This window comes from Tachyglossus aculeatus, chromosome 12 (genome assembly GCF_015852505.1).
Source record: "Tachyglossus aculeatus isolate mTacAcu1 chromosome 12, mTacAcu1.pri, whole genome shotgun sequence".
NCBI lineage: Eukaryota > Metazoa > Chordata > Mammalia > Monotremata > Tachyglossidae > Tachyglossus > Tachyglossus aculeatus.
In genome coordinates this window covers 44,450,439-44,475,927 of record NC_052077.1, presented here as the reverse complement: position 1 = coordinate 44,475,927, position 25,489 = coordinate 44,450,439, and the positions used below count along the sequence as shown (strand labels likewise).

General features: G+C 53.8%; 1 protein-coding gene across 1 annotated transcript in view; it reads right to left on the bottom strand.

Annotated features, from left to right (window-relative positions):
- Positions 1-25,489, bottom strand: part of LOC119935654 — a 43,414-nt gene that overhangs the window by 3,460 nt on the left and 14,465 nt on the right. Inside the window, exons 9-27 of the mRNA XM_038755073.1 lie at positions 24,971-25,133; positions 24,755-24,867; positions 23,008-23,176; positions 20,607-20,782; positions 19,387-19,482; positions 18,366-18,505; positions 15,555-15,832; positions 13,398-13,440; positions 10,635-10,765; positions 10,444-10,532; positions 8,571-8,733; positions 6,816-6,922; positions 5,856-6,015; positions 4,544-4,653; positions 3,517-3,676; positions 2,145-2,254; positions 1,491-1,653; positions 1,304-1,410; positions 164-332 (exon numbers count right to left, since the gene is read on the bottom strand). Coding sequence (XP_038611001.1) covers positions 164-332; positions 1,304-1,410; positions 1,491-1,653; positions 2,145-2,254; positions 3,517-3,676; positions 4,544-4,653; positions 5,856-6,015; positions 6,816-6,922; positions 8,571-8,733; positions 10,444-10,532; positions 10,635-10,765; positions 13,398-13,440; positions 15,555-15,832; positions 18,366-18,505; positions 19,387-19,482; positions 20,607-20,782; positions 23,008-23,176; positions 24,755-24,867; positions 24,971-25,133 — 2,647 coding nt within the window. The remainder of the gene's footprint in view (positions 1-163; positions 333-1,303; positions 1,411-1,490; positions 1,654-2,144; positions 2,255-3,516; positions 3,677-4,543; positions 4,654-5,855; positions 6,016-6,815; positions 6,923-8,570; positions 8,734-10,443; positions 10,533-10,634; positions 10,766-13,397; positions 13,441-15,554; positions 15,833-18,365; positions 18,506-19,386; positions 19,483-20,606; positions 20,783-23,007; positions 23,177-24,754; positions 24,868-24,970; positions 25,134-25,489) is intronic.

The following is a 25,489-nucleotide window of genomic DNA, read 5'->3' as shown; positions in this document are numbered from 1 at the left end:
CCCCTGCCCACCGCTGCCTCCCCTCATCTCTGTCTCTCCCATTTGGCTCGCAAAGCCCAAGCCGCTAGGCCCGCTTAGACCCGAACCCCAGTTCTCACCCGCCGTGTCGGGCACTGAGACTAGGCCCCTGAGGGGCCCTTGGGCATCGGGAGTCAGCACTGACCGGTCCAGGCAATGGGCGGCTGTCAATATCCAGCTGTTCCCGATGATGGAACCGCCACACAGGTGCCTCTGGCGGGGCTGGACCACCTGCAAGCTCACCTGCCATGGCCACTCGCCTCGGACAGACCCCTCACCGCCAACGACCCTCGAACGGATTTTGGTCATGCACACTGCAAAGACAGCCTTATCAGGAAGGGTCTACACCTCTAGCCCCTGCCCAGCACTTTCTACACCAAGACACCTTTGGCAGCACCGTCTACACTGTCATACCGTGAGTGGTACCTTCTACACCATTACACCCTTTGCAGCACTGTCAGCTCCTTCCAAGAACCGTCTCCCCCCACACCCTGGGCGGCACCATTTTCACTGCCTCACCCCCAGTAGTACTGTCTACACTGCCCCACCCTGAGTAGCACCGTCTAATAATAATAATAACAACTGTGGTATTTGTTAAGTGCTTGTTATGTGCCAGGCACTGTTCTAAGTGCTGAGATGGATACAAGCAAATCAGGTTGGACACAGTCCCTGTCCCATGGGGGGCTCACGGTCTTAATCCCCATTTTACAGATAATAATAATGGCATTTATTAAGCGCTTACTATGTGCAAAGCATTGTTCTAAGCTTTGAGGAGGTTACAAGGTGACCAGGTTGTCCCACGGGGGGCTCACAGTCTTAATCCCCATTTTACAGATGAGGTAATTGAGGCCCAGAGAAGTGAAGTGATTTGCCTAAGGTCACATATCAGACAAGTGGCGGATCCGGGATTAGAACTCAGGAAGAACTCATGACCTTCTGATTCCCAGGGTCACGCTCTATCTTAGAGAAGCAGCGTGGCTCAGTAGGAAAGAGTACGGGCTTTGGAGTCAGAGGTCATGGGTTCAAATCCCAGCTCCGCCAATTGCCAGCTGTCTGACTTTGGGCAAGTCACTTAACTTCTCTGTTCCTCGATTACCTCATCTGGAAAATGGGGATTAAATCTGTGAGCCCCACGAGGGACAACCTGATCACCTTGTAACCTCCCCAGCGCTTAGAACAGTGCTTTGCACATAGTAAGCGCTTAATAAATGCCATTATTATTATTATTATCATCCATTAGGCCATGCTGCTTCTCTACACCACCACGAAGGGGTGGCCCACGAACCGTTGTCCATTTGGCATAGCCTCAGCGTGTAGCCGGAGATGCCTCCTCGGCCGTAGACGATCTTGGACGGGGAACCGTCGGAGGACATTTTTAAGGAGCATTTCCCCCTGCGGGCGGGAAGAGCGGGACTTTGAAGGTCCCGCCGGGGCCGCCCCTGCCCCGCCGGCCTCCCCCTCCCCAGCCTCACCTCCCGGGGTTATCGGCTTGGTGGAGCGGAGAGTGCGTGAAAAACTGGCAGCGGGCCACATCCGTGCATAGTTTCTGACAGGCAGCTGGCCCGTTGGCATAAGCCACGTCCAGCTCCGAGCCCAGGAAGTCAGTGTCGGGGTAAAGGGATGGATGGCAGAACACTGCAGGGGGGCAAGGCTCAGGCGCGTGGGTGGTCAGCCCCCCGAAGGCTCACCGAGCCTCCCTCTCACCAACCTCCCAGCCTCCCAGCCTCCCACATCCCGGACCCCTCAGTCCCCCTCTCCTTGGCCTCCCACCTCCCCACTCTCCGGGCCTCCCAGCCTTCCCACTCCCCAGGCCTTCCAGCCTCCCACATCCCGGACCCCTCAGTCCCCCTCTCCTTGGTCTCCCAGCCTTCCCACTCCCCCGGCCTCCCAGCCTCCCACATCCCGGACCCCTCAGTCCCACTCTCCTTGGCCTCCCAGCATCCTCACTCTCCGGGCCTCCCAGCATTCCCACTCCCTGGGCCTCCCAGCCTCCCCACTCCCCGCGCTTCCCGGCCCACCGCTGTCTGCACTTCCCAGCCTCATTCCTCCCCGCCTCCCGCTCCCGCTTCCGTCCTCCACGCACGAATCCCAGTGCCAGAAGTCCAGCTTCGCCAGCCCGGGCTCACCGGGGACGCCGTGCCTGCAGCTACGCAGGCTGAAGCCTGAGTAAGCCCGCTCCCTGGACAGCCGAGCCGTGGGAATCCCGCTGGCGGACGACTTCAGGAGACACAGATTCCTCAGAGGGAAAGGAAGAGCCGTCCATGGTGAGAAGCAGACCTTGAAAGGTCAAGCGTCCACAAACCAAATGGACGAATGTGAAGCCGGGACCCCCTCGCTGGCCCGGGGGTCTAGGAACCAGCTTGAGGGCGGTGGGGGGAGCAGAGTGGTTTCTTACAATCTGGTAGACCCACTGTCCCGCCCCCCACCTCCTGACTTTCCTCCCGGTGTCCGAGGTCCTAGTGTCCACTGTCCCTGGGATCCGAGGGGCAGGGAGAAGCCGCGGTTCCCCGACGGGTCGGGGCGAAACTCGCCCCCCAGAAAAAGTCATAGCCCTTGGCGGGGCGCCCCTTGCCCCCCCGCCGACTCCCCTTCCCCTCCCCGCCCCCCGGTTTCCCTGTTCCCACCCTCTAACGCTGGAGGGTCGTCATTCTCCTGGAGACCTCCACCCGGGCGCTGAGAGGAGCCGTAATAACAATTACGGTATTTGTTAAGCACTCACTATGTGCCAAGCAGTGTTCTAGGCGCTGGGGTAGATACAAGGTAATCAGGTTGGACACAGTCTCTGTCCCAAATAATAATAATAATAATAATAATAATAATAATAATAATGGTATTTGTTAAGCGCTTACTATGTGTCAAGCACTGTTCTAAGCGCTGGGGTAGATACAAGGTAATCAGGTTGGACACAGTCTCTGTCCCACATAATAATAATAATAATAATAATAATAATAATAATAATAATAATGGTATTTGTTAAGCGCTTACTATGTGTCAAGCACTGTTCTAAGCGCTGGGGTAGATACAAGGTAATCAGGTTGGACACAGTCCCTCTCCCACATAATAATAATAATTATGTTATTTGCTAAGCGCTTACTATGTGCCAAGCACTGTTCTAAGCGCTGGGGTAGATACAAGGTAATCAGGTTGACCCATGTGGGGATCACAGTCTTAACCCGTTGTTGGGTAGGGACCCTCTCTGTATGTTGCCGACTTGTATTTCCCAAGCGCTTAGTACAGTGCTCTGCACAAAGTAAGCTCTCAATAAATACAATTGAATTGAATTGAATTAATCTCCATTTTACAGGTGAGGTTACTGAGGCACAGAGAAGTTAAGTGATTTGCCCAAGGTCACACAGCAGATAAGAGGATGAGAAACCACGACCTCTGACTCCCAAACCCGGGTTCTTGCCACTAGGCCATCCTGTTTCCCTGGGGCCTGGCCCATTCTGGGGAGAGAACGCGGTTTTCTGCAGTTTCCCCTCTCTTTCCCACCCTCACCTCTGCGACGGATCCGGCCACTCTTGGGAATAGAAGGTGAAGAATAGGCAGGCGGGGTGGTGGGTGCAGAGACCGCGGCAGACGAAGGCGTCCGGGGCCACCGCCCTGGCCGTTTCGTTGTCCGCAAACGCCGTCTCCGAAAATATGTCCCTGAGGCAGGCTACCGGGAGGGGATGGGGGCGGGGGGAGGCAAAGAGGCCCGGGAAAAAATAGATCAGCTTAGTCCGGTCCCGGGGTGGCTTCATGTCTCACTTTCTGCGGCCGTTCCTCAGCACCTGCCTCTGACTTGAGCGTTTAGTACAGTGCTCTGCACACAGTAGGCACTCAGTAAATACTATGGATTAGTTGATAATGTGCACTGGGCCCTTACTGCGTGTCCAACACTGAACTACCCTATTCTGTGCAGTGCACTGTCCCAAGCCCTTGGAAACACACTATAAAAACTTGGAAGTGCTGCACATTGCAAGGGCTTACGTGATGCCATTAATTGGAGGATTGATAGATAATGCGCAGGCCTCGGTACTAGGCGCCTATTACTTGTAAAATGTTGAACTACTCTACGACCCCCAGAGCATATCTCCTCCAAGAGGCTTCCCCGACCAAGCCCTAATTTCCTTTTCTGCCAGTCCCTTCTTTGTCGCTTTGATTTCCTCCCTTCATTCACCATCCCCTCAGCTCCACAGCACTTCTGTACGTAACGGTAATTTGTTTACTTGTATTAATGTCTGTTTACTCCTCTAGACTGTAATCTCGTCGTGAGCAGGGAATGTGTCTGCGATACGGTACTCTCCCAAGAGCTCAGTACAGTGCTCTGCACACAGAAAACGCTCAGCAAATATTTTGTGCAGCGCGCTGTTCTAGGCACTTGGAAACACACTATAAAAGTTCGAATCGCTCAATAAATACCGCTGAGACACCGCCCCCGTCCTCCAGGACCTTCCGGGCAAATGGCCCTCTGGGCTCAGAAGGGATCTTCCCATGTGTTGAGAGGAAACGAGAACGAGTCAACGAGGCTAGAGATAGTCACCCATCTTAGAAAGGCCACAGGGCTTCAACGAGAAGCCGGACAGGACGTGTTCAAGAATCATGATGCTGGTGGGAGCGCCTGTCGCGCTGTGCTTCAACAGGCAGGTGTTCCTGAATCGCAACAAACAAAAACTCGGGTCGGGGCTGTGTCCGTCGCACTTCTGGCCCCCAAACCCTCTGTCCCACCCGAGAAAGGACCAGACGTTTCCATCCTTGCCCAACTGGCTCTGTGAATCGAGGCAGAGTGGCTGCCCCTGTGGACGGAGAGCGGGGCTGCGAGTCAGGAGACTCTGCCCTTCTCTCCCCGGCTCTGCCCCTGCTCTGCCGTGTGACCTCGGGCAAGTCACTTAGCCTCTCTGGTCCTCCGTTTCCTGCTCTGCAAAATGGGGAGAAGATCCGTGCTCTCTCTTCCTGCTAGACTGTGAGCCCCTTGTGGCACAGGGGTTGTGATCGCGCCGATCTACAGCGCTCAGCACAGAGTAAATACCGCCACTACTATTATCGGAGCCTCAAGCCCTGAGCCGGCCTGTAGCCCCCGAAAGAGGGCCTAGCGGGTTGGGGATTTAGAGGGGGCGGAGCGATAGGTTGCGGAGGTTTGGGGACCCAGGACCCCCGGACTGCCCCCTCGCTCTTCCTGACTGGAGGATCTGACCGCGTTATCTCGCTCCCCCGGGACCGCCCGACCCTCCCAGTCTCTCTCCCGGCCATCCGGGCTCGGCTCGGATTTCCAAGGTCCTGGAAATTTTCTCTCCAAAGCACAGCGCGCAGGGTGGCTGTGGTCCAGGGGAAGCCGAATCGCGCTGTGGCCAGTTGGGGAGGCGCGCTCATAGCCCGCTTCGGGAGACACAGGGGATGGCCTGGCTACCAGCTTGGCTACTAGCCTGTCTAATCGACCTAGGTGGCCCGCGGACCGTGATCGCTCTGACCCCCGGAGCAGGGGAGGGAGGGACGATGATGATTATGGAATTTGTTAAGGGCTTATTATGTTCCAAGCACTGTTCTAAGCTCTGGAGTAGATAAAAGGTAATCAGGTTGTTCCACGTGGGGCTCACAGTCTTCATCCTCATTTTACAGGTAAGGTCACTGAGGCACAGAGAAGTTCTGTGACTTGCCCAAAGTCACACAGCTGACCAGTGCGGATCCGGGATTAGAACTCACGACCGCTGACTCCCAAGCCTGGGCTCTTTCCACTAGGCCACACTGCTTCTCAGGAATCGTGGGAGGAGGGGCGTGGGGGTGGGTGGGCCACGTCGGGGAGGCCATCAAGGGGCCGGTGGGGGCGCGCAGGGGAAAGGGGTGTTAGCCTCTCGCACCGGTGGGCGCTGCTGTGGAAATTGCTGGTGGCAAAGGTGAAGAAGTGGCAGTGGGCATTGTTGGAACAGCGGGCCTGGCACTCCTGCCAGCTCTGGGCCGGGCCCCCGTCGTGGTTGTTCCCTCGCATGTCCAGTCCAGGAAACACATCCTTCACGCAGGCTGGGAAGGGACAACCGCGGGAATGGGGGAGAGGGAAAGCGGGGGGGCTCGGCCTCGGTCCCGGAGCTGAGCGATGCCTGTGCCCACCTCCACCTCCCTCCAACTACTATAACCCCAACACTATCACCATCCCCCGCACCATCCAAAACCGCCGTCATCATCATCCCCGGGAAGGACTGAGTGACTGCCCGGTATCTCAGCACAGCACAGTACACAGTAGACATGCAAAACAACGTCCTGCACACAGCGAGGGCCCAGACCGGCGTTCCGCACATGGCGGGGGCCCAGCACAGCCATCTGCACATAAGGGGAGGGGGCAGAACAGCGCTATAATAATAATTATTATTATGGTATTTGTTAAGCGCTTACTATGTGCCAAACACTGTTCTAAGCGCTGGGGTAGATACAAGGTAATCAGGTTGTCCCAAGGGGGGCTCACAGTCTTAATTCCCATTTTACAGATAAGGTAACTGAAGCACAGAGAAGTGAGTGGCTTGCCCAAGGTCACACAGCATACAAGTGGCAGAGGCGGGATTAAAACCCACGACCTCTGACTCCCGAGCCCGTGCCCCTTCTACTAAACCACGCTGCTTCTCTATACACAGAGGAAGCCCAGCACAGCACTCTGTACATAGCGAGGGTCCAGCACAGCGTCTTGCACACAGTGCTGCTCCCTCTTTCTCTCGCCGTGGATTTCCCCAGGAGCGTTTTTCCCCTAAATTTGCGCATGGGTGAGGCCCCGGACTGCCTTCCTACCCCCTTCACCCCTCCTCCCCCCCAAAAACACCCCCCAGCCTCACCGCTGATGTGGTGGCGGCACTGTTTCCAGGAGTGACCAGAGACCGCCCCGGCTATGGTCACCTTCGGCAGCATCTCCGATTTGCTGTCTTTCAGGAAACAGGCAAACCTGTTGGCAGACGGAGCCCCAGCCCCAGCGCCCGGGGAAGAATGACCAGGAGGGAGATCAGCAGCGGCCCCCGGGAGGAAGGTAGCCCGGTAGGATGGTCAAACTGGGCCCTGACCTAGACGAAGACCCACCCGAAGGAAAGGCAGACGAGCTGGGAGCGGCGAGAGGTTATGCCCCAGCTCGTGTTGTGGGTGGAATGAGAAGGGGGTCCAGGGGGCTGCCGATAAGGAAGATCAGCAGACCCCATCGCTGCCTCAGGACAGCCACTGCCCTCTGGCTCCAGAACCCTCAAGCGGGTTAGGGCCAAACTAGGGAGCGGCGGGGGTGGGTGGCCCGTGGACCAGAGGGCCTGGGATGCTGGAGCCAGGCCCCACCTCTGGATTCCCCCCACGGCTGCCCCTGATTAAAATAATAATAATAATAATAATTATTATTATTATTATTATAAGCGCTTAGTACAGTGCTCTGCACACAATAAGCATTCAATAAATACGATTGAATGAATAATAATAATAATAACGGTAATTAGAGAAGCAGCGTGGCTCAGTGGAAAGAGCCCGGGTTTTGGAGTCAGAGGTTTTGGGTTCAAATCCCGGCTCCACCAGTTGTCAGCTGTGTGACTTTGGGCTTCTCTGTGCCTCAGTTACCTCATCTATAAAATGGGGGAGAAGACTGTGAGCCTCCTGTGGGACAACCTGATCACCTTGTAATCTCCCCAGTGCTTAGAACAGTGCTTTGCATATAGTGAGCGCTTAATAATTGTCATTATTATTATTATTATTAATTGTTAGGTGCTTACTATGTGCCAAACACTGTTCTGAGCGCTGAGGTCGAGAAGCAGCATGGTGTAGTGGCTAGAGCACGGGCCTGGGCCTGGGGCCTGGGACTGTGTGCTCTGCAGACAGTAAGTGCTCAATAAATACGATTGAATGACAGAGTCAGAATGTCATGGGCTCTAATCCTGACTCTGACACTTGTCTGACACTTGGGCAAGTCACTTCACTTCTCTGTGCTTCAGTTACCTGATCTGTCAAATGGGGTTTGAGATTGTGAGTCCCACGTGGGACAGGGACTGTGTCCAAACCTGATTTGCTTCTATCCACCCAGAGCTTAGTACAGTGCCTGGCACATAGTAAGTGCTTAACAAATACCATTGTTATTATTATTTCTAGGTATTTAGATTGGACACGGTCCATGTCCCACATAGGGCTCACATTCTTAACCCCCATTTTACAGGTGAGTTAACTGAGGCCCAGGGAAGTGAAACGAATTGCCCAAGGTCACACAGCAGGCATGTGTTGGAGCCGGGATTAGAACCCATGACCTTCTGGCTTCCAGTTCCGCGCTCTGTCCGCGAAGCCACGCTGATTCTCTAGAGACTCCTCCTCTATCGCGTTAGAAAGATTTTGGACCAAGAAACTTCTCAAAATAATTTCCAGCCCCAGTGGTCCCACAGGCCCCCTCCTCCTCCCGGCCTCTGGAGCTGCACCTTCGCAGGCCGAATCGGTGCCTTTCTGAGGGCGCTTGCCTGCCTGAGACTCCTGGGTTCACCGGACTCCCGGGGCAGCTAGACCTCCTTCCTTCGCTGCTCTGCTTCTCAGGCCGATGCCCCCCTCCCTTACAACGCGCCAGAGGCCCTGCACGTTACCTCTTGGCTGGCTCGGGGGTCAAGCGGCCCGGCAGGAAAGAGAAGAGCAGGCAACGCGGGTGGAGGGTACAGGTCAACTGGCAGTGCTGGACATTGGGTGAGAACACAGTCCTCAGATCCCCTCCCTGGAAGTAGGTGTCGTTGTAAATCTGGGTCACGCACTCTGCCCAAAGCAAACGGAACAGTAATCTGGGTGTCCATCGAGGCCCGTCCAGCCGAGGCCCACCCATCCAGCGTCCGGAGGCAGTATGGATGGGGATGCATAGAGGAGAGGGGGTTGCGGGGGCTGGCGGGGGGGCTATGGGGCGAGGGGCAAGTGGGGAATAAGTAATAATAATAATTATAGTATTTGGTCATTCATTCAATCGTATTTATTGAGCGCTTACTGTGTGCGGAGCACTATACTAAGCGCTTGGAAAGTACAATACAGCAATAAAGACAACCCCTGCCCGCAACGGGCTTAAGTGCTTACTCTGTGTCCAGCACTATTCTAAGCGCTGAGATGGATACAAGATTATCAGGCTTTCCCAAGTGTGGCTCAAAGTCTTAATCCCCATTTTACAGATGAGGTACTGAGGCACAGTGAAGTTCAGTGGCTTGCCCAACGTCTCACAGCAGAAGAGTGGCAGAGCTGGGATTAGAACCCACACCCTCTCACTCCCAAACCTGTGTGCTCTTTCCACTAAGTCTCGCCCAGGGCCGTGGAGCAGGTCAGAAGGGGCTGGGCGAAGGCGCCGGGCAGAGCTAACGGGTCAGAAATGTTCAATTTGGGGTCTTCCCAGCTCCATTCGGATGCTTTTAGCTCTATACGAGATCCCAGGGTAAGCGAAACTGGACTCCAGTCCGGACAGCTATGGGAGAACAGTGGCTTGCCCCCACAGCTGGAACCCCGAGAAGCTGACCCCATCCCCCCACAGCTGGAACCCGGGAACACCGCCCCCATCATTCCCACAGCGGGAACCAGGGAACACAAGCCCAACCCCCTCACAGTTAGAAAGTGGGAACACAGGTCCCATGCAGAGAAGCAGCATGGCGTAATGAATACAGCAAGGTCCTGGGAGTCAGAGGATCCTGGGTTCTAATGCTGGCTCTGCCACTTGTCTGTTGAGTGACTTTGGGCAAGTCACTTCATTTCTCTGTGCCTCAGTTACCTCATCTGTCAAATGGAGTTTGAGACTTTGAGCCCCACGAGGGAAAACCTGATGATCTTGTATCTCTATCCCAGATACGGGGATCTAGAGATTCTTTCTCCTTCTCCAGAGACTCCTCCCCTATAGCGTTAGAAAAATTTTGGACCAAGTAGCTTCTCAAAATAATTTTTTGATTATTATCCAACCTGATTTGCAGGAACCCAGATCTTAGTATAGTGCCTGACACATAGTAAGTGCTCGACAACCTGTTTTGTTGTCCTGATTTGCTTGAACCCAGCGCTTAGTACAGTGCCCGGCACATAGTAAGCATTCGACAAATACCATTATTATTATTATTATCATCACCCTCATAGCTGGAACCCGGGGACCCCGGCCCCATTCCCCCCCAAGCTAGGACTCGGAGACCCCGGCTCCAACCTCCCCCTCTCCGACCCTCTCCCCCACAGTGGGGACCCTGGGGCACCCTTCGCCCCATCACCCTGTGGAGCTGACTCTGGAGTGCCACCCTGCCCTAGGGCAGGGAAGGTGAGCAGCTCCTTCTCACCCGGTGCCGCCAGGGACGGGTGCTGGGCTCTCTTTCAGGGACCCAATCTTAAAGCCGTACTGTCCCCTGCCAAGTGTTTAGCGCAGTGCAGGGCACTCAGCAGGCGCCCAGTCGATGCCACTGATTGACAGGTTCACGTTGGTTGAGGTTCCATCCCGCAGGAGCCCGGGTGACTTACCACCGAACACGGGAGCCAAGAAGCAGGCGAAATGGATCATCCGCCACCACCCAGCCATCCTGAGGGTGAAACCCACTGCTTGGCACGGGCTGGAGGGACACGGTTGGGGGGGGGGGGAATGGGACTCCTGGAGTCCACCCACTGTCCACCCCTGCACACGACCCCCTGTTCAAAGAACCCGAACCGCGGACCTTGTCTTCCAAGCAGGCGCTGACAGTTGGCCGGGAGGTCTAGGACAAAGTTCACCACCCGGTAGCCCCCGTGCGGGAACGCGGGACAGAGCGGATTGCGGGAATTCAGCGTGGCTTAGCGGAAAGAGCCCGGTCTTGGGAGTCAGAGGACGTGGGTTCTAATTACAGCTCCACCACTTGTCTGCTGTGTGACCTTGGGCAAGGCACTTCACTTCTCTGAGCTTCAGTTACCTCGTCTGTTAAATGGGGATAAAAACTGTGAGCCCCACGGGGGACAACCCTGTATCTACCCCAGAGCTTAGAACAGTGCTTGGCACACAGTAAGCGCTTAACAAATACCATTATTATTATTATTAATAAATACGATTGAATGAATGAATGATAGAGTAAGGGCCTAGGACTCAGAAGGTAACGGGTTCTAATTCTAGCTTCACAACCTATCTGTTGTGTGACCTTTGGCAAGTCACTTTACTTCTCTGTGCCTCAGTTACCTCGTCCGTAACTTGGGAACTAAGACTGTGAGCCCTGTGTGGGACAGGGACCATGTCCAACCTGATTTGCTGTATCCTCTCCAGCGTTTAGTACGGTACTTGGCATATTGTAAGGGCTTAACAAATATGCTGGCCTTCAGGAGGGGCCCAGCCCCCGGCCGCGGGGCTCCAGGGTGGGAGATGGACGCGCGGGGGTGGGCACCACCCCTACCAATCTCCCTCTACCCCTCTCTTCGAAGCTGATAAGGATCCCCCGCCCTTCCAGGGGGAAAGTCCAGAGGGGAGGGGTGACCTTGGGGCCACTGACTCCAGGGCGCTGCCCGCTGAGAGTGTCTGTGGCCCAGACCACTGAGCCCAGCCGGAAAACTGCCCTTCCCCCAGTGTGAACAGTATAGATCCCCACGATCGGTCCACGGCTGGCTAGAGGGTTCCCGCCTCATCTCCAAACATGAGAAGCAGCATGACGTAGTGGATAGAGCACGGACTTTGGAGTCAGCAAGTCATGGGTTCCAATCCCGGCTCCGCCACTTATCTGCTGTGTGAGCTTGGATAAGTCGCTTCACTTCTGGGCCTCAGTTACCTCATCTATAAAATGGGGATTAAGACTGTGATCCCCACGTGGGACAACCTGATTATCTTGTATCTAACCCAGTACTTAGAACAGTGCTTGGCACATAGTATGCGCTCCAGTTACCTCATCTGTAAAATGGGGATTGAGACTGCGAGCCTCACGTGGGAGAGGGACTGTGTCCAACCTGATTTGCTTGTACCCACCCTAGCGCATATTACAGTGCCTAGCACATAGTAAGCGCTTAATAAATACCACTCTTCTTATTATTATGATTAATAAAAACCCCAAGAGACCGCGAAGCCTGCTGAAAGTCTGAGCCAAACATACCCTCAGGCCTCTGGGCTGCGCAGACGTCGCAGTCTGTGCCAGCATCCTCTCCCCCTCTGCACCCCCCTCCGCCCACACCCCGCGCCGGGCAGTCAACCCAGTGTCCAGTCGCTCTTGCTCCAAGGTCAGCTCCGCCGGTAGGACGCAGGCCCATAGGACTGGGCAGTTTGTTTAATTGTTCTGGGGCGGGGGCAACTTTGCTTCCTTAATATCGAGAGGTAATCTGCGTGCTCTAGAGAGAAGGGCGAGGAGCTGGGAGTCAGAAGATTTGGGTTGTAGCCCCGGCTCTGTCCCTGGCCTGCTCCGTGCCCTCGGGCAAGTCCCGGCGCCTCTGGACCTCTGTTTTCCTCTGTAGAATGGTGATAATGTGTGCCCGCCCCCCGGGACTTTGTGGGTGTAAAGTGATCTCTCTGAAGTGATCACAGGGGGAATCAGAGCGCTCGCAGGGCACTGTTTGGTGGCGGGATTGAAGCAGCTTGGCCTAATGGAAAGAGTTTGAGACTTGGAATTAGAGAACGTGTGTTCTAAACCCGGCTCCGTCACTTGTCTGCCGTATGACCTTTGGCAGTCACCAGCTTCTCTGTGCCTTAATTTCTTCATCTGTAAAGCAGGGGTTAAATCCTACTCTCTCTACTTAGACTGTGAATCCCATGTGGGACAGGGGCTGTATCCATTTTGAACTGAGTATCTTGCACCTTCCCCAACGTTAAGTGCAGTGCTTGGCACTTAGTAAGCACTTAAATGCAATTACAGTAATGATGAGCTCGTTATGGTCAGGGAACGTATCTGTTAGTTCTTTTGTATTGTACTCTCCCATGTCCTTAGTACAGTGCTCTGCACATAGTAAGCGCTCAATAAATACCATTGTCAATAATGGGGGGCAACACCCTGTCTCCTGGGGGAGGGAAGGGCTAGTGTTGCCAGGGAAATTGACCATGTGGTCCGGATTGTGGGCCCCGCGCTTTAGGACGCTCCCCTTTTATTGCAAAACCACCAAACCGTGGGCCAAAGACCTGGTCTTTAACTCAGCCAAAGGTACAGAGATCTGGGCCGCTGTCGACGGGGTCGTTCATTCATTCACTCGTATTTATTGAGCTTATATTGTGTGCAGAGCACCGTACTAGGCGCTTGGGAAGTACAAGTTGGCAACATATAGAGACGGTCCCTACCCAACAACGGGCTCACAGTCTGGAAGACGGGCTCACACGAGGCAGCCAAGGCGCTGTTCTGCTCCTATTCATCGTCCCTCGCTATTGGCCAGAGGAGGGGCGCGGGACTGAGCTCTAGATGACCCCTTCCAGCCCTGTGGACCCCCCCCCCCCAACGGCTGCCCTACACCTCCGAGCAGAGGGGCGGGGGGAATGACCCTCTTACAACTCGTTGAGGCTCTGCCGAGGGGTGCTCACAGCTGGGGAAGCTGTGGAGATCACCCGGGGATAGTAACGGTCCCCTTTTCCCTCTCAGTCAGGTCAGAGCGTTTCATTTTGGCCCAGAGGCCTCTCAATCACGGTTACAGGGCTGCAAGGGAGGCCCAGAGAAGCAGCGTAACCTAGTGGCAAGAGCACGGGCTCGGGAGTCAGAGGATGTGAGTTCTAATCACATGTCACATCCTCTAATCCACAGCCTCGAATTCCTCAATGCCAACTCTCTCCTCGACCCCCTCCAATCTGGCTTCCTTCCCCTACATTCCTCCGAAACTGCCCTCTCAAAGGTCACCAATGACCTCCTCCTTGCCAAATCCAACGGCTCCTACTCTATCCTAATCCTCCTCGACCTCTCAGCTGCCCTCGACACTGTGGATCACCCCCTTCTCCTTAAAACGCTAACCAACCTTGGCTTCACAGACTCCGTCCTCTCCTGGTTCTCTTCTTATCTCTCTGGCCCTTCATTCTCAGTCTCCTTTGCGGGCTCTTCCTCCCCTTCCCATCCCCTTACTGTAGGGGCTCCTCAAGGGTTAGTTAGTTCTTGGTCCCCTTCTGTTCTCTATCTACACTCACTCCCTTGGTGAACTCATTCGCTCCCACGGCTTCAACTATCATCTCTACGCTGATGACACCCAAATCTACATCTCTGCCCCTGCTGTCTCTCTCTCCCTTCAGGCTTGTGTCTCCTCCTGCCTTCAGTACATCTCCATCTGGATGTCTGCCCACCATCTAAAACTCAATATGTCCAAGACTGAACTCCTTATCTTCCCTCCCAAACCCTGCCCCCTCCCTGACTTTCCTGTCACTGTAGATGGCACTACCATCCTTCCCGTCTCACAAGCCCGCAACCTTGGTGTCACACTCCACTCTGCTCTCTCGTTCACCCCTCACATCCAATCCGTCACCAAAACCTGCCGGCCTCACCTCCGAAACATCGCCAAGATCCGCCCTTTCATCTCCATCCAAACCGCTAGCTTGCTGGTTCAATCTCTCATCCTATCCCGACTGGATGACTGCATCAGCCTCCTCTCTGATCTCCCATTCTCCTGTCTGTCCCCACTTCAGTCTGTACTTCACGTTGCTGCCCGGATCATCTCTGTGCAGAAACGCTCTGGGAATGTTACTCCCCTCCTCAAAAATCTCCAGTGGCTACCAGTCAACCTACGCATCAAGCAAAAACTCCTCACTCTCGGCTTCAAGGCTCTTCATCACCTCGCCCCCTCCTACCTCACCTCCCTTCTCTCCTTCTACAGCCCAGCCGGCACCCTCCATTCCTCTGCCGCTAACCTCCTCACTGTGCCTCGTTCTCTTCTGTTTCGCCATCGACCCCTGGCCCACGTCCTCCCCCTGGCCTGGAATGCCCTCCCTCTGCACAGCCATCAAGCTAGCTCTCTTCCTCCCTTCAAAACCCTACTGAGAGCTCACCTCCTCCAGGAGGCCTTCCCAGACTGAGCCCCCTCCTTCCTCTCCCCCTCCCCACCCCCACCGCCCTACCTCCTTCCCATCCCCACAGCACCTGTATATATGTTTGTACAGATTTATTACTCTATTTATTTTACTTGTACATATTTACTATTCTATTTATTTTGTCAATGATGTGCATCTAGCTTTTCTTCTATTTATTTTGATGACTTGACACCTGATCACATGTTTAGTTTTTTTTTTTGTCTGTCTCCCCCTTCTAGACTGTGAGCCCGTTGTTGGGTAGGAACCCTCTCTATATGTTGCCAACTTGTACTTCCCAAGCGCTTAGTACAGTGCTCTGCACACAGTAAGCTCTAAATAAATACGAGTGAATGAATGAATGAATAATCCTTGCTCCACCAGTTGTCTGCTGTTTGACCTTGGGCAAATCATTTAACTTCTCTGTGCCTCAGTTACATTATCTGTAAAATGGGGAATAAGACTGTGAGCCCCATGTGGGACAATCTGATTAGCTTGTATCTACCCCAGAGCTTAGAACAGTGCTTAACAAATACCATCATTATTAAATGACATTCCCCGGGCCACACAGCCTCTCAGAGGCCGAGAGCATCTAATGGATGATTAATTGATTGGTTGATTTTCCAGACTGACCCATAGCCTCGAACTAACCCCCCTCCCTTACCCCCACCCCAACTCCACCAGCGGCCTCAGCTCTGCTGAGCCGGGAAGAGTCGACGGCTTCCACCTGAGCCCACCCCCTGAAACCATCATGTGGGCAGCTCGGGCGAAGCCGGTTTGTCCCTCTTCCGCGTGTTCTCTTGGATCCAGGCCACGTACTCGGCCACTCTGGTGTACACCCCGGGGTGGTCCTTGCGTGCACAGCCTTCGCCCCAGCTGGTGACCCCAGCCAGGTGCCAGATTCCGTGGTGCTTGCACGCCATCGGCCCCCCCCGAGTCTCCCTGCAGCCCCGCGGGCGGGAAAGAAAGAGGAACTGTCGTGGGAGAGGGTCATTCAGGGGAGGCCTTAAAGTTAGGGAAAGTAGTATTCGGGCCTCCAGGCGCCCTGTAGACCAGAGGGAGGGTCATTCGCGCCTCTAAGCGCCCTGTACACCAGAGGGAGGGTCATTCGCGCCTCCAGGCTCTCTGTAGATCAGAGGAAAGGTCATTTGCGCTTTTGGGCGCCGAGAAGAACCCGGGGAGGGCCAGTCTGAGGTCGGAGACGTGCCCTCTGACGCCGAGCCGGCCCATGTCAGGCTGGCAAGGGATGGTGAATACAACGGAATGGAAATTTCCCTCCCGCCCTCCCGTGAGCCCCGGCTGGCAGGGGCGGGGAGGGGGACACAGGCTGTTACGGACGTTACTCTGGCTTTGGGCGAGGGGCAGGCCCGGACGACTCCCCGGGCGTCGCGGGGGAGGGAGTGTCCGGGAACAGTCGATTTATCGGGAGTTTGCGGGTTCCCTAGGGTGACCCACTGGGTCTGCGCGTCCCCCTCCTCCCCCCACCCAGCCCCCGGACCCTTCAGCTGCCTTCGACAATATGGACCATCCCCTTCTCCTCAACACGCTATCCAACCTTGGCTTCACAGACTCCGTCTTCTCCCGGTTCTCCTCTTATCTCTCTGGCCTTTCATTCTCAGCCTCCTTCGTGTGCTCCTACTCTCCCTCCCATCCCCTTACTGTAGGCGTTCCTCAAGGGTCAGTTCTTGGTCTCCTTCTGTTCTCCATCTATACTCACTCCCTTGGTGAACTCATTCGCTCACACCGTTTCAACTACATCTCTACGCTGATGACACCCAAATCTACAACTTCAGCCCTGTTCTCCCTCCCTCCAGGCTCGTATCTCCTCCTGCCTTCAGGACACCTCCATCTGGATGTCTGCCCGCCATCTAAAACTCAACATGTCCAAGACCGAGTTCTTTATCTTCCCTCCCAAACCCTGTCTTCTCCCTGACTTTCCTGTCACTGTAGACGGCACTACCATCCTTCCCGTCTCACAAGCCCACAACTTTGATGTCATCCTCGACTCCACTCTCTCATTCACCCCACACATCCAATCCGGTACTGAAACCTGCAAGTCTCACCTCCACAGCATCGCCAAGATCTGCCCTTTCATCTCCGTCCAAACCGCTACCTTTCTGGTTCAATCTCTTGTCCTATCCCGACTGGATTACTACATCTGCCTCCTTTCTGATCTCCCATCCTCCTGTCTCTCCCCGTTGCACTTGCTGCCTGGATTATCTTTCTACAGAAACGCTCGGGGCATGTTATTCCCCTCCTCAAAAATCTCCAGTGGTTGCCTGTCAACCTGCGAATCAAGCAAAAACTCCTCACTCTAGGCTTCAAGGCTCTCCACCACCTCGCCCCCTCCTCCCTCACCTTCTCTCCTTCTCTCCTTCTACAGCCCAGCCCGCACGCTCCGCTTTTCCGCCGCTCACCTCATCACTGTGCCTCGTTCTCGCTTGTGCCGCCGTCGATCCCTGGCCCACGTCCTTCCCTTGGCCTGGAATGCCCTCCCTCCACACATCCTCCAAACTAGCTCTCTTCCTCCCTTCAAAGCCCTACTGAGAGCTCACCTCCTCCAGGAGGCCTTCTTGGACTGAGCCCCCCTTTTTCCTCTCCTCCTCCTCCCTTCCTCATCACCCCCCTCCCTCCCTCTGCCCTATCCCCTTCCCCTCCCCACAGCACTTGTGTATATTTGTACATATTTATTATCCTATTTTATTAATGATGTGTATAAAGCTATAATTCTATTTTTTTTTCTGATGGTATTGACACCTGTCTACTTGTTTTGTTTTGTTGTCTGTCTCCTCCTTCTAGACTGTGAACCCGTTCTTGGGTAGGGACCGTCTCTATATGTTACCGATTTGTACTTCCCAAGCGCTTAGTACAGTGCTCTGCACACAGTAAGCGTTCAATAAATACGATTGAATGAGTGAATGAATGATCCCCGACCTCCGCCGTTAGCGCTCGGAGCAGAGCCAGGGCTGGGGTCCATTTGCACTGCCTCCGCCTCCGGCCATTCATTCATTCATTCAGTCAGTCAGTCATATTTATTGAGCGCTTACTGTGTGCAGAGCACTGTACTAAGTAAGCGCTTGGGAAGTACAAGCTGGAAACATATAGAGACGGTCCCTACCCAACAGCGGGTTCACAGTCTAGAAGGGGGAGACAGACAACAAAACAAAACATATTAACAAAATAAAATAAATAGAATAAATATGTACAAGTAAAATAAATAAATAAATAAATAGAGTAATAAATATGTACAAACATATATACATATATACAGGTGCTGTGGGGAGGGGAAGGAGGTAAGGCGGAGCCATAATTCCAGACCAGGGAATGGGGGAATGAGGAGGAAGGGAGGGGTCAGAGAGGAGGGAAAGGGGAGAGGGGAGGGGGAGAGAAGGGAGAAAAAAGAGAGAAGAAAGGGTCCCCCGCTCGGATCACTGAAGGGAAACGAGTTGTCCCATACAGGCCTGGCCAGTTTTACCTTGCAGGCGTCCTTCCCGCCGTCCTTGTAGCCAGCGCAGACCATCCCCCCGGTGATTTTGTGCTGCGGGTAGCGCTCCTGGCATTCCAGATTGCTGATTACGGGAATCTTGGCCTTCTGGAGGATGGCCTGGACCTCCCCTGGGGAGACACAGAGCGGGGGGCTGTAGGAGGAGCTGGAGCTGGGGGCGAGGCGGAGGGATGGTGAAGCCCCAGTCACGGAAAGGAGAAAGGAAGGCTCCTCGCAGCCGGCTTCCGTTCCATCCTCCTTCCTCTCCTTCCTCGAGCCGCCTTGGACCGGTCCTCTCCGGTCGCCTCTCTCACGACACCCTGGGCACGCCTCGTCCGCCCCCACCCCATTGTCCAGGATCAGTCCGTGGTGAAAACTCCTCACTATTGGCTTCAAACCTCCCTATACCTTGCCACTTCTTACGTCACCTCCCTTCTGTCCTTCTGCATCCCTGCCCGCACACTCTGCTCTTCTGGTGCTGACCTTCTCATTGTGCCTCGTTCTCACCTGTCCTGCCGTTGACCCCTGGCCCACGTCCTACCTCTGGCTTCGAACGCCCTCCCTCCTCAAATCCGCCAATCACTCTTCCCCCCTTCAAAGCCCTACTGAAGGCACACCTCCTCCAAGAGACTTCCCCAGACTAACCCTCCTTTTCCTCTGCCACTCCCTTCCCTCGCTCCCTTTGCTCTTCCCCCGCCTCCCCAAAGCAGTTATGTATATATGCATATATCTATGATTCTATTTATTTATATTGATGCCTGTTTACTTTTTTTGATGTCTGTCTCCCCCCCTCTAGACAGTAAGCCGGTTGCGGGCAGGGATTGTCTCTATTGCTGTATTGTACTTTCCAAGCTCTTAATACAGTGCTCTGCATACAATAAGTGCTCAATAAATGATTGATTGACTGACTGACTGAATGAATGAATGGTAAGCCTTGGGCGCCCCTTGGGAGGCAGAATGCTGGGGGATTCGGTCGCAAAGCAGCTGATGAGGGGCCCGGTTGTCTCAGTACCGTTCTCTTTCGAGTAGCCCCAGCCTGTGACCCAGCAGTTAGCCAAGGCGACTCCGACATCTTCCGGGGTTGGCAGGCAGATGGGCTGCTGGAGATCTGCATGGAAACGGGGGGCGGGGTGCAGATTGAGATATCACCCTGTACCTCCCCCAAACCCTCCCCTCTGTCAAACCACCCAAATCCCAGCCACTACCTCCACTCTCTTCCTCTGGTCTCCAGTCCCTGGGGCAGGGAATTCTCACAGGGACACTCATATTAATCACTCAAAAAATAGCTTTTACCAAGTGCTTACTATGAGGGAGAATAGACTTTATCTGCCCTAGAGGAGCTTACAGTCTAGTGGGGGAGACAGACAGTACAGTCATTTACAGATAAGAGGAAGAACGAAAAGGGTAACATGAGTTGGAATCACATAGACCCACTCATCCACACTCATCTATACAGGCATATACAGATGCATTCAGATACACCCAACACACATGCATATACACAAGCAATCATACAAATACTCATTCAGACACACACATCAATCCACGGTATTTATTGAGCCCCTACTGTGTGCAGAGCAGGGCACTGAGAACCAGGGAGAGAACAATGGAGTTAGTAGGTACAAACCCTTCCCTCAAGGAGCTACAGACTACTAAATGAAGAGGACTATACGGAGAGATTGAGAGAGTACCATAAAGATAGAAAACATGGTCCCTGTCCTCAAAGAACTTACAGTTGGGTAGGTATACACTGAAATAAATTTCAGGTAAGAGAGAGGAGGAAAAAGGAACATATACATGAATTAAACACATACACACACATACACACATGCATATACACCCACATACACACACACACACACAGATTCACATGTACACACACATTCACTGACCCAGAAACAAGTATATAGACCTGGACTCAGACCCAGTCACACACACACAGGCTCACACTAACACACACACCCCCAGGAGCCTCTATGTGTTGCCCTGTTGGCTTGGTACCCAGCAGGCTGGTACCCCTTCCTCTCCATTTAGATCTAGGTGTTTATTTACTAAATCTTCCCTCAGAATCCATATGATCTCCTCCACCCCATACTGGTGCCCAGGAGACATGGTGACCACCAGCTTCCCAAACAGCAGAACTCCAGGATCAGTAGTCCCATACTAACCTCTCCCCAGGAGAGCACCCCTCGAGCCCTGGAGAACAAAGGATCCCAGTCCCCCTCTGTCTACCTGTGAAATTCAAGGGAGACTCAAGCTGCATGAGGGCGATGTCGTGGCCGCTGTTCAGAACCTTGTACTGGGAGTGGATGATGATCTCTTGGACTCTGGAGAAAGGGGTGTTCTCATCTATGGTTGACTGGTTCAAGATGCCCCCATATACACGCCAGAGTGCAGGGAGGTTGAGTCTAGGGACAAACACATGAAGCAGAAATGAGGCAGTCGGGTGGAGTAGAGGCCTCAGAAAAGATTTAATTTTACATTCTACCCTAGTAGAGTAGTTGCTCTCGCCTGTCCCGCCATCGACCCCCGGCCCACGTCATCCCCCGGGCCTGGAATGCCCTCTCTCTGCCTGCCCATCCGCCAAGCTAGCTCTCTTCCTCCCTTCAAGGCCCTACTGAGAGCTCACCTCCTCCAGGAGGCCTTCCCAAACTGAGCCCCTTCCTTCCTCTCCCCCCCCGTCCCCCTCCCCATCCCCCCATCTTACCTTCTTCCCTTCCCCACAGCACCTGTATATATGTATATATGTTTGTACATATTTATTACTCTATTTATTTATTTATTTTACTTGTACATATCTATTCTATTTATTTTATTTTGTTAGTATGTTTGGTTTTGTTCTCTGTCTCCCCCCTTTAGACTGTGAGCCCACTGTTGGGTAGGGACTGTCTCTATATGTTGCCAACTTGTACTTCCCAAGCGCTTAGTACAGTGCTCTGCACACAGTAAGCGCTCAATAAATACGATTGATGATGATGATGATGATGCTCCTTGTGGGCAGGGACTATGTCACCTCTCTGTTTTGTACTTTCAAGGAGCTGAGCACAACACCTGGCACCCAGTGGGTGCTCAGAAAACACCATTATCACAGCTACTACTCTGTGTGAACTATGAATCAGTGGGCTGAAGCCCAAGGAAGTCACACAAAACTCTCTCCAACAGCTCCTCTGAACATCGTCTCCCAGGCTCGACTGAGAGGAGGCCTGACCTTCTCGGATAATCCATTACGGCCTCTTTCATCATCATAATAAATGTGGTATTTGTTAAGCACCTACTTTGTGCTGAGCACCTGTATAAGTGCTGGAGTAGATTCAAGTTAATCAAGTCTACACAGACCCTGTCCCAGGGTCTCATGGGACTCAGGGTCTAAGTAGGAAGGAGAACGAATACTTCATCCCCATTTTACAGATGAAGAAACTGGGGCAGAAGAGAAGTTAGGTGCTTTGCCCAGTATAACATAGCAGGCAAATAGCACCACTGGTCAGACTACTAGACAAACACGGCTTCTTTTCATGACTTCTCGGACTAAAGGGAAATAAAATCTGCAGACGGGGACACCAGTCTCCTTGGAGAGGAATCTGAGCTAGTTCCTTTGTAATTAAACTCCATGCCAGGCCCACCCTTTGTCAAAGTTTCTCTCTGGCAGGGGGACTTGACTGAGTAATAATAATAATGATGATATTTGTTAAGCACTTACTATGTGCCAAACACTGTTCTAAGTGCTGGGGTAGATACAAGGTAATCAGGTTGTCCCACATGGGCTCACAGTCTTAATCCCCATTTTACAAATGAGGTAACTGAGGCACAGAGAAGTTAAGTGATTTCCCCAAAGTCACACAGCTAACAAGTGGCAGAGCCAGGATTAGAATCCATGACCTCTGACTTCCAAGCCCGTGCTCTTTCCACTGAGCCATGCTGCTTCTCTGAGTAATCGTCACAGCAGAACACTGGGCCAGAAGAAATTCAGGTCACGTTTCTGGAAAACTGCTCTACGGGAGCACCAGATATCAGACAGGACATGAGGGTTCCCAAGGTTGGACATAATTGTTTTAAATAGGGTTTTCATCCTAACCCTCCAGGACAGCAGAAGATGGGTTTCTGTTGGACTGGTCGCCTACAGGACACCACCCCTGACTTTCCCTTGTAACAATAATAATAATAATGATGGCATTTATTAAGTGCTTACTATGTGCAAAGCACTGTTCTAAGCGCTGGGGTAGATATAAGGTCATGAGGTTGTCCCACATGGGGCTCACAGTCTTCATCCCCATTTTACAGATGAGATAACTGAGGCACAGAGAAGTGAAGTGATTTGCCCAAGGTCACACGCTGACAAGTGGCAGAGCTGGATTAGAACCCACAACCTCTGACTCCCAAGCCCATGGTCTTTCCACTAAGCCATACCGCTTCTCCTTGTCCATCCCTGACCCCATCCTCCAGTGACCACTGCAGACCATCCTAAAACCCTGACTCCCTTTTCCCTCTCCATCCCTGACTTTCCCTTTGGGCCGTCCCAGCAGGGGAGTCAGAGGGAGGGAAAACACACTCGAAGAGGGCAACCCTTCTGCACTGAGCCCTCATGACAAGAGTGGACTTCTGGGATGTGATTTGCTAGCCCCAAACCAGGACCCACCCATCGAAGCAGTGGGCTGCTGTCAGGATCCACCGAGGCCCGATGATGGAGCCTCCGCACAGGAGATGCTGGCTCATCTTCTTGACGTGTAGGCTGACTTGCCACGGCCACTCTCCTGGAGCAGACTTGGTCCCTCCCACAACCCTGACGTTGGTCTTCGTGGCACACGCTGCGGAGAGGCGAGGAGAGGAGAGGTATGGAGTGTCAGAGGCGTGGAGAGGCGTGGAGAAGCACGGAGAGGCAAAGAGAGGTAGGGAAGGTCAGAGGCGTGGAAAGGCGTGGAGTAACGGGGAGCAGCATCAAGCATTGCAGAGCTGACAAGTGCCAGCTCGCCCCCGGTTCAGGGGAGCCCCAGTCTCCCCGAGTGGGGAGGCGAGGGAGGCCCCTGCACCCTTCTTCTCCCGTCAGGCTACAAGAGGGGGTCAGAGGTGGTGGTGGTGGGGACTGGGCTGAGGTAGGGTGGATCGTGGGTTCCCAGCAACATCGCCTTCCTCCTCTTCCCGACTATCACCACACTGTCCCTCGGACAACTTCAGTACAACGGACAGCCCCAAAATAATAATAATAATAATAACATTTGTTAAGTGCTTACTATGTGCCAAGCACTGTTCGAAGCGCTGGGGTAGATACAAGGTAATCAGGTTGTCCCACGGGGGGCTCACAGTCTTCACCCCCATTTTACAGATGAGGTAACTGAAGTAATCAAATACGATTGATTGATTGAGGCACAGAGAAGTTAAGTGACTTGCCCAATGTCACACAGCCGATAAGTGGCCGAGCCGGGATTAGAACTCACGAGCTCTGCATCCCAAGCCTGTACTCTTTCCACTGAGCCACGCTGCTCTGCCCACTGAGACCGACAACACTAACAACAACAATCGTGGTATTTGTTAAGCGCCTGCTACGTTTCCAGGCACTGGGGTGGATACAAGCAAATTGAGCCAGTTCCCGTCCCACGTGAGGCTCAATCTCAAACCCCTTTTCATAGACGAGGTAACTGAGACCCAGAGAAGTGAAGTGACTTGCACAGTGTTACCCAGCAGACAAGTGGTGAAGCCGGGATTAGAACCCATGACCTTCTGACTCCCGGACCCATGCTCTATCCACTAGGCCATGCTGCTTCTCTGCCCTCTGGCTCTCCCTGCCCAGGATGGTGTCTGCCCTAGCAGCACCAGGTTGCTGAGAGGAAAAGGGTGCTGGTTGCCTCCTAGACACCAACCTTGATTTTCCCTTGTCCATCCCTGTCTCTCTTCCAGGGACCCAGCACGGACTGTTCATCTTGTATCCCCCCAGCACTTAGAACAGTGCTTTGCACATAGTAAGCGCTTAACAAATGCCGTTATTATTATTATTATTATTATTATTATCCAACACCCCTGACTCTTCTCCAGTGACCCAACACGGACCATCCAACATCCCTGACTCTTCTCCAGTGACCCAGCACGGACCATCCAAAGCCCCTGACTCTCCCCTCTCCATCTCTGACTCTCTAGTGACCCAGTGGAGGAGGGTGGGGGTCAGAGGTGTTGTATAATCCGTGCTGACTCTACCCCAGGGACCCAGCAGGGAACTTCGGACCCTCTTAGGCCTCCCCTTGGGGAACAACTCCCTCTGCTCTGTAAAGGCTGGGCTGGCAGCTCCCAGAAGCGAAGGAGGAACGAAATGAGGTGCACCTTAGGGTCCACACCTGGCCCGACCCCTCGAGCCCACACTGACGTTAGTGGGAAGAGGCTGAGGTTCCACTCACCTGAGCCGATGGCAGTCCTGCACAACCTCAAGGAGTAGCCGGAGGCCCACCCGGCCCTGGGGACAACCTTGGAGGGTGCACCGTCTGATGACATCTTCAGGGAGCACTTACACCTAGACGGGGTGCAGGAGAGCAAGAAGAGGGCACCTCCTATCCCTGGGGGCAAAGCCAGCGAACACCCCTCGCCCGGCCCACGGGGCGCCGAGCTGCCCCTACCTGTCGCCCTGGCACTCCGCGGGCAGGGAGGCGTATGTGAAAAACTGACAGCGGAGGGTGCCCGTACAGTTCTTCTGGCAGGCGTCGACGCCACTAACCAGCACCTGCCTCAGTTCATCCCCCTCAAAAGCCATGCCAGGGTACACTTTCCTGTGGCAAGTCTCTGTTAAGGAACAAAAGGAACCGCATGCCATCTCCCAGTACCCGATACCCATCCCGCCCCCTTCCTCCCCGCCCCCCGGGGCACTGGTAGAGAAGCAGCGTGGTTTAGTGGGAAGAACACGGGCTTGGGAGTCAAAGGGCGTGGGTTCTAATCCCGCCTCCGCCACTTGTCTGCTGGATGACCTTGGGTAAATCACTTATCTTCGCCTCAGTTACCTAATCTGTAAAACGGAGATTGAGACTGTGAGCCCCACGTGGGACAACCTGATTACCTTGTATCTACCCCAGCGTTTAGAACAGTGCTTGGCACATAGTAAGCACTTAACAAATGCCATTATTATTATCACACTTGGATTG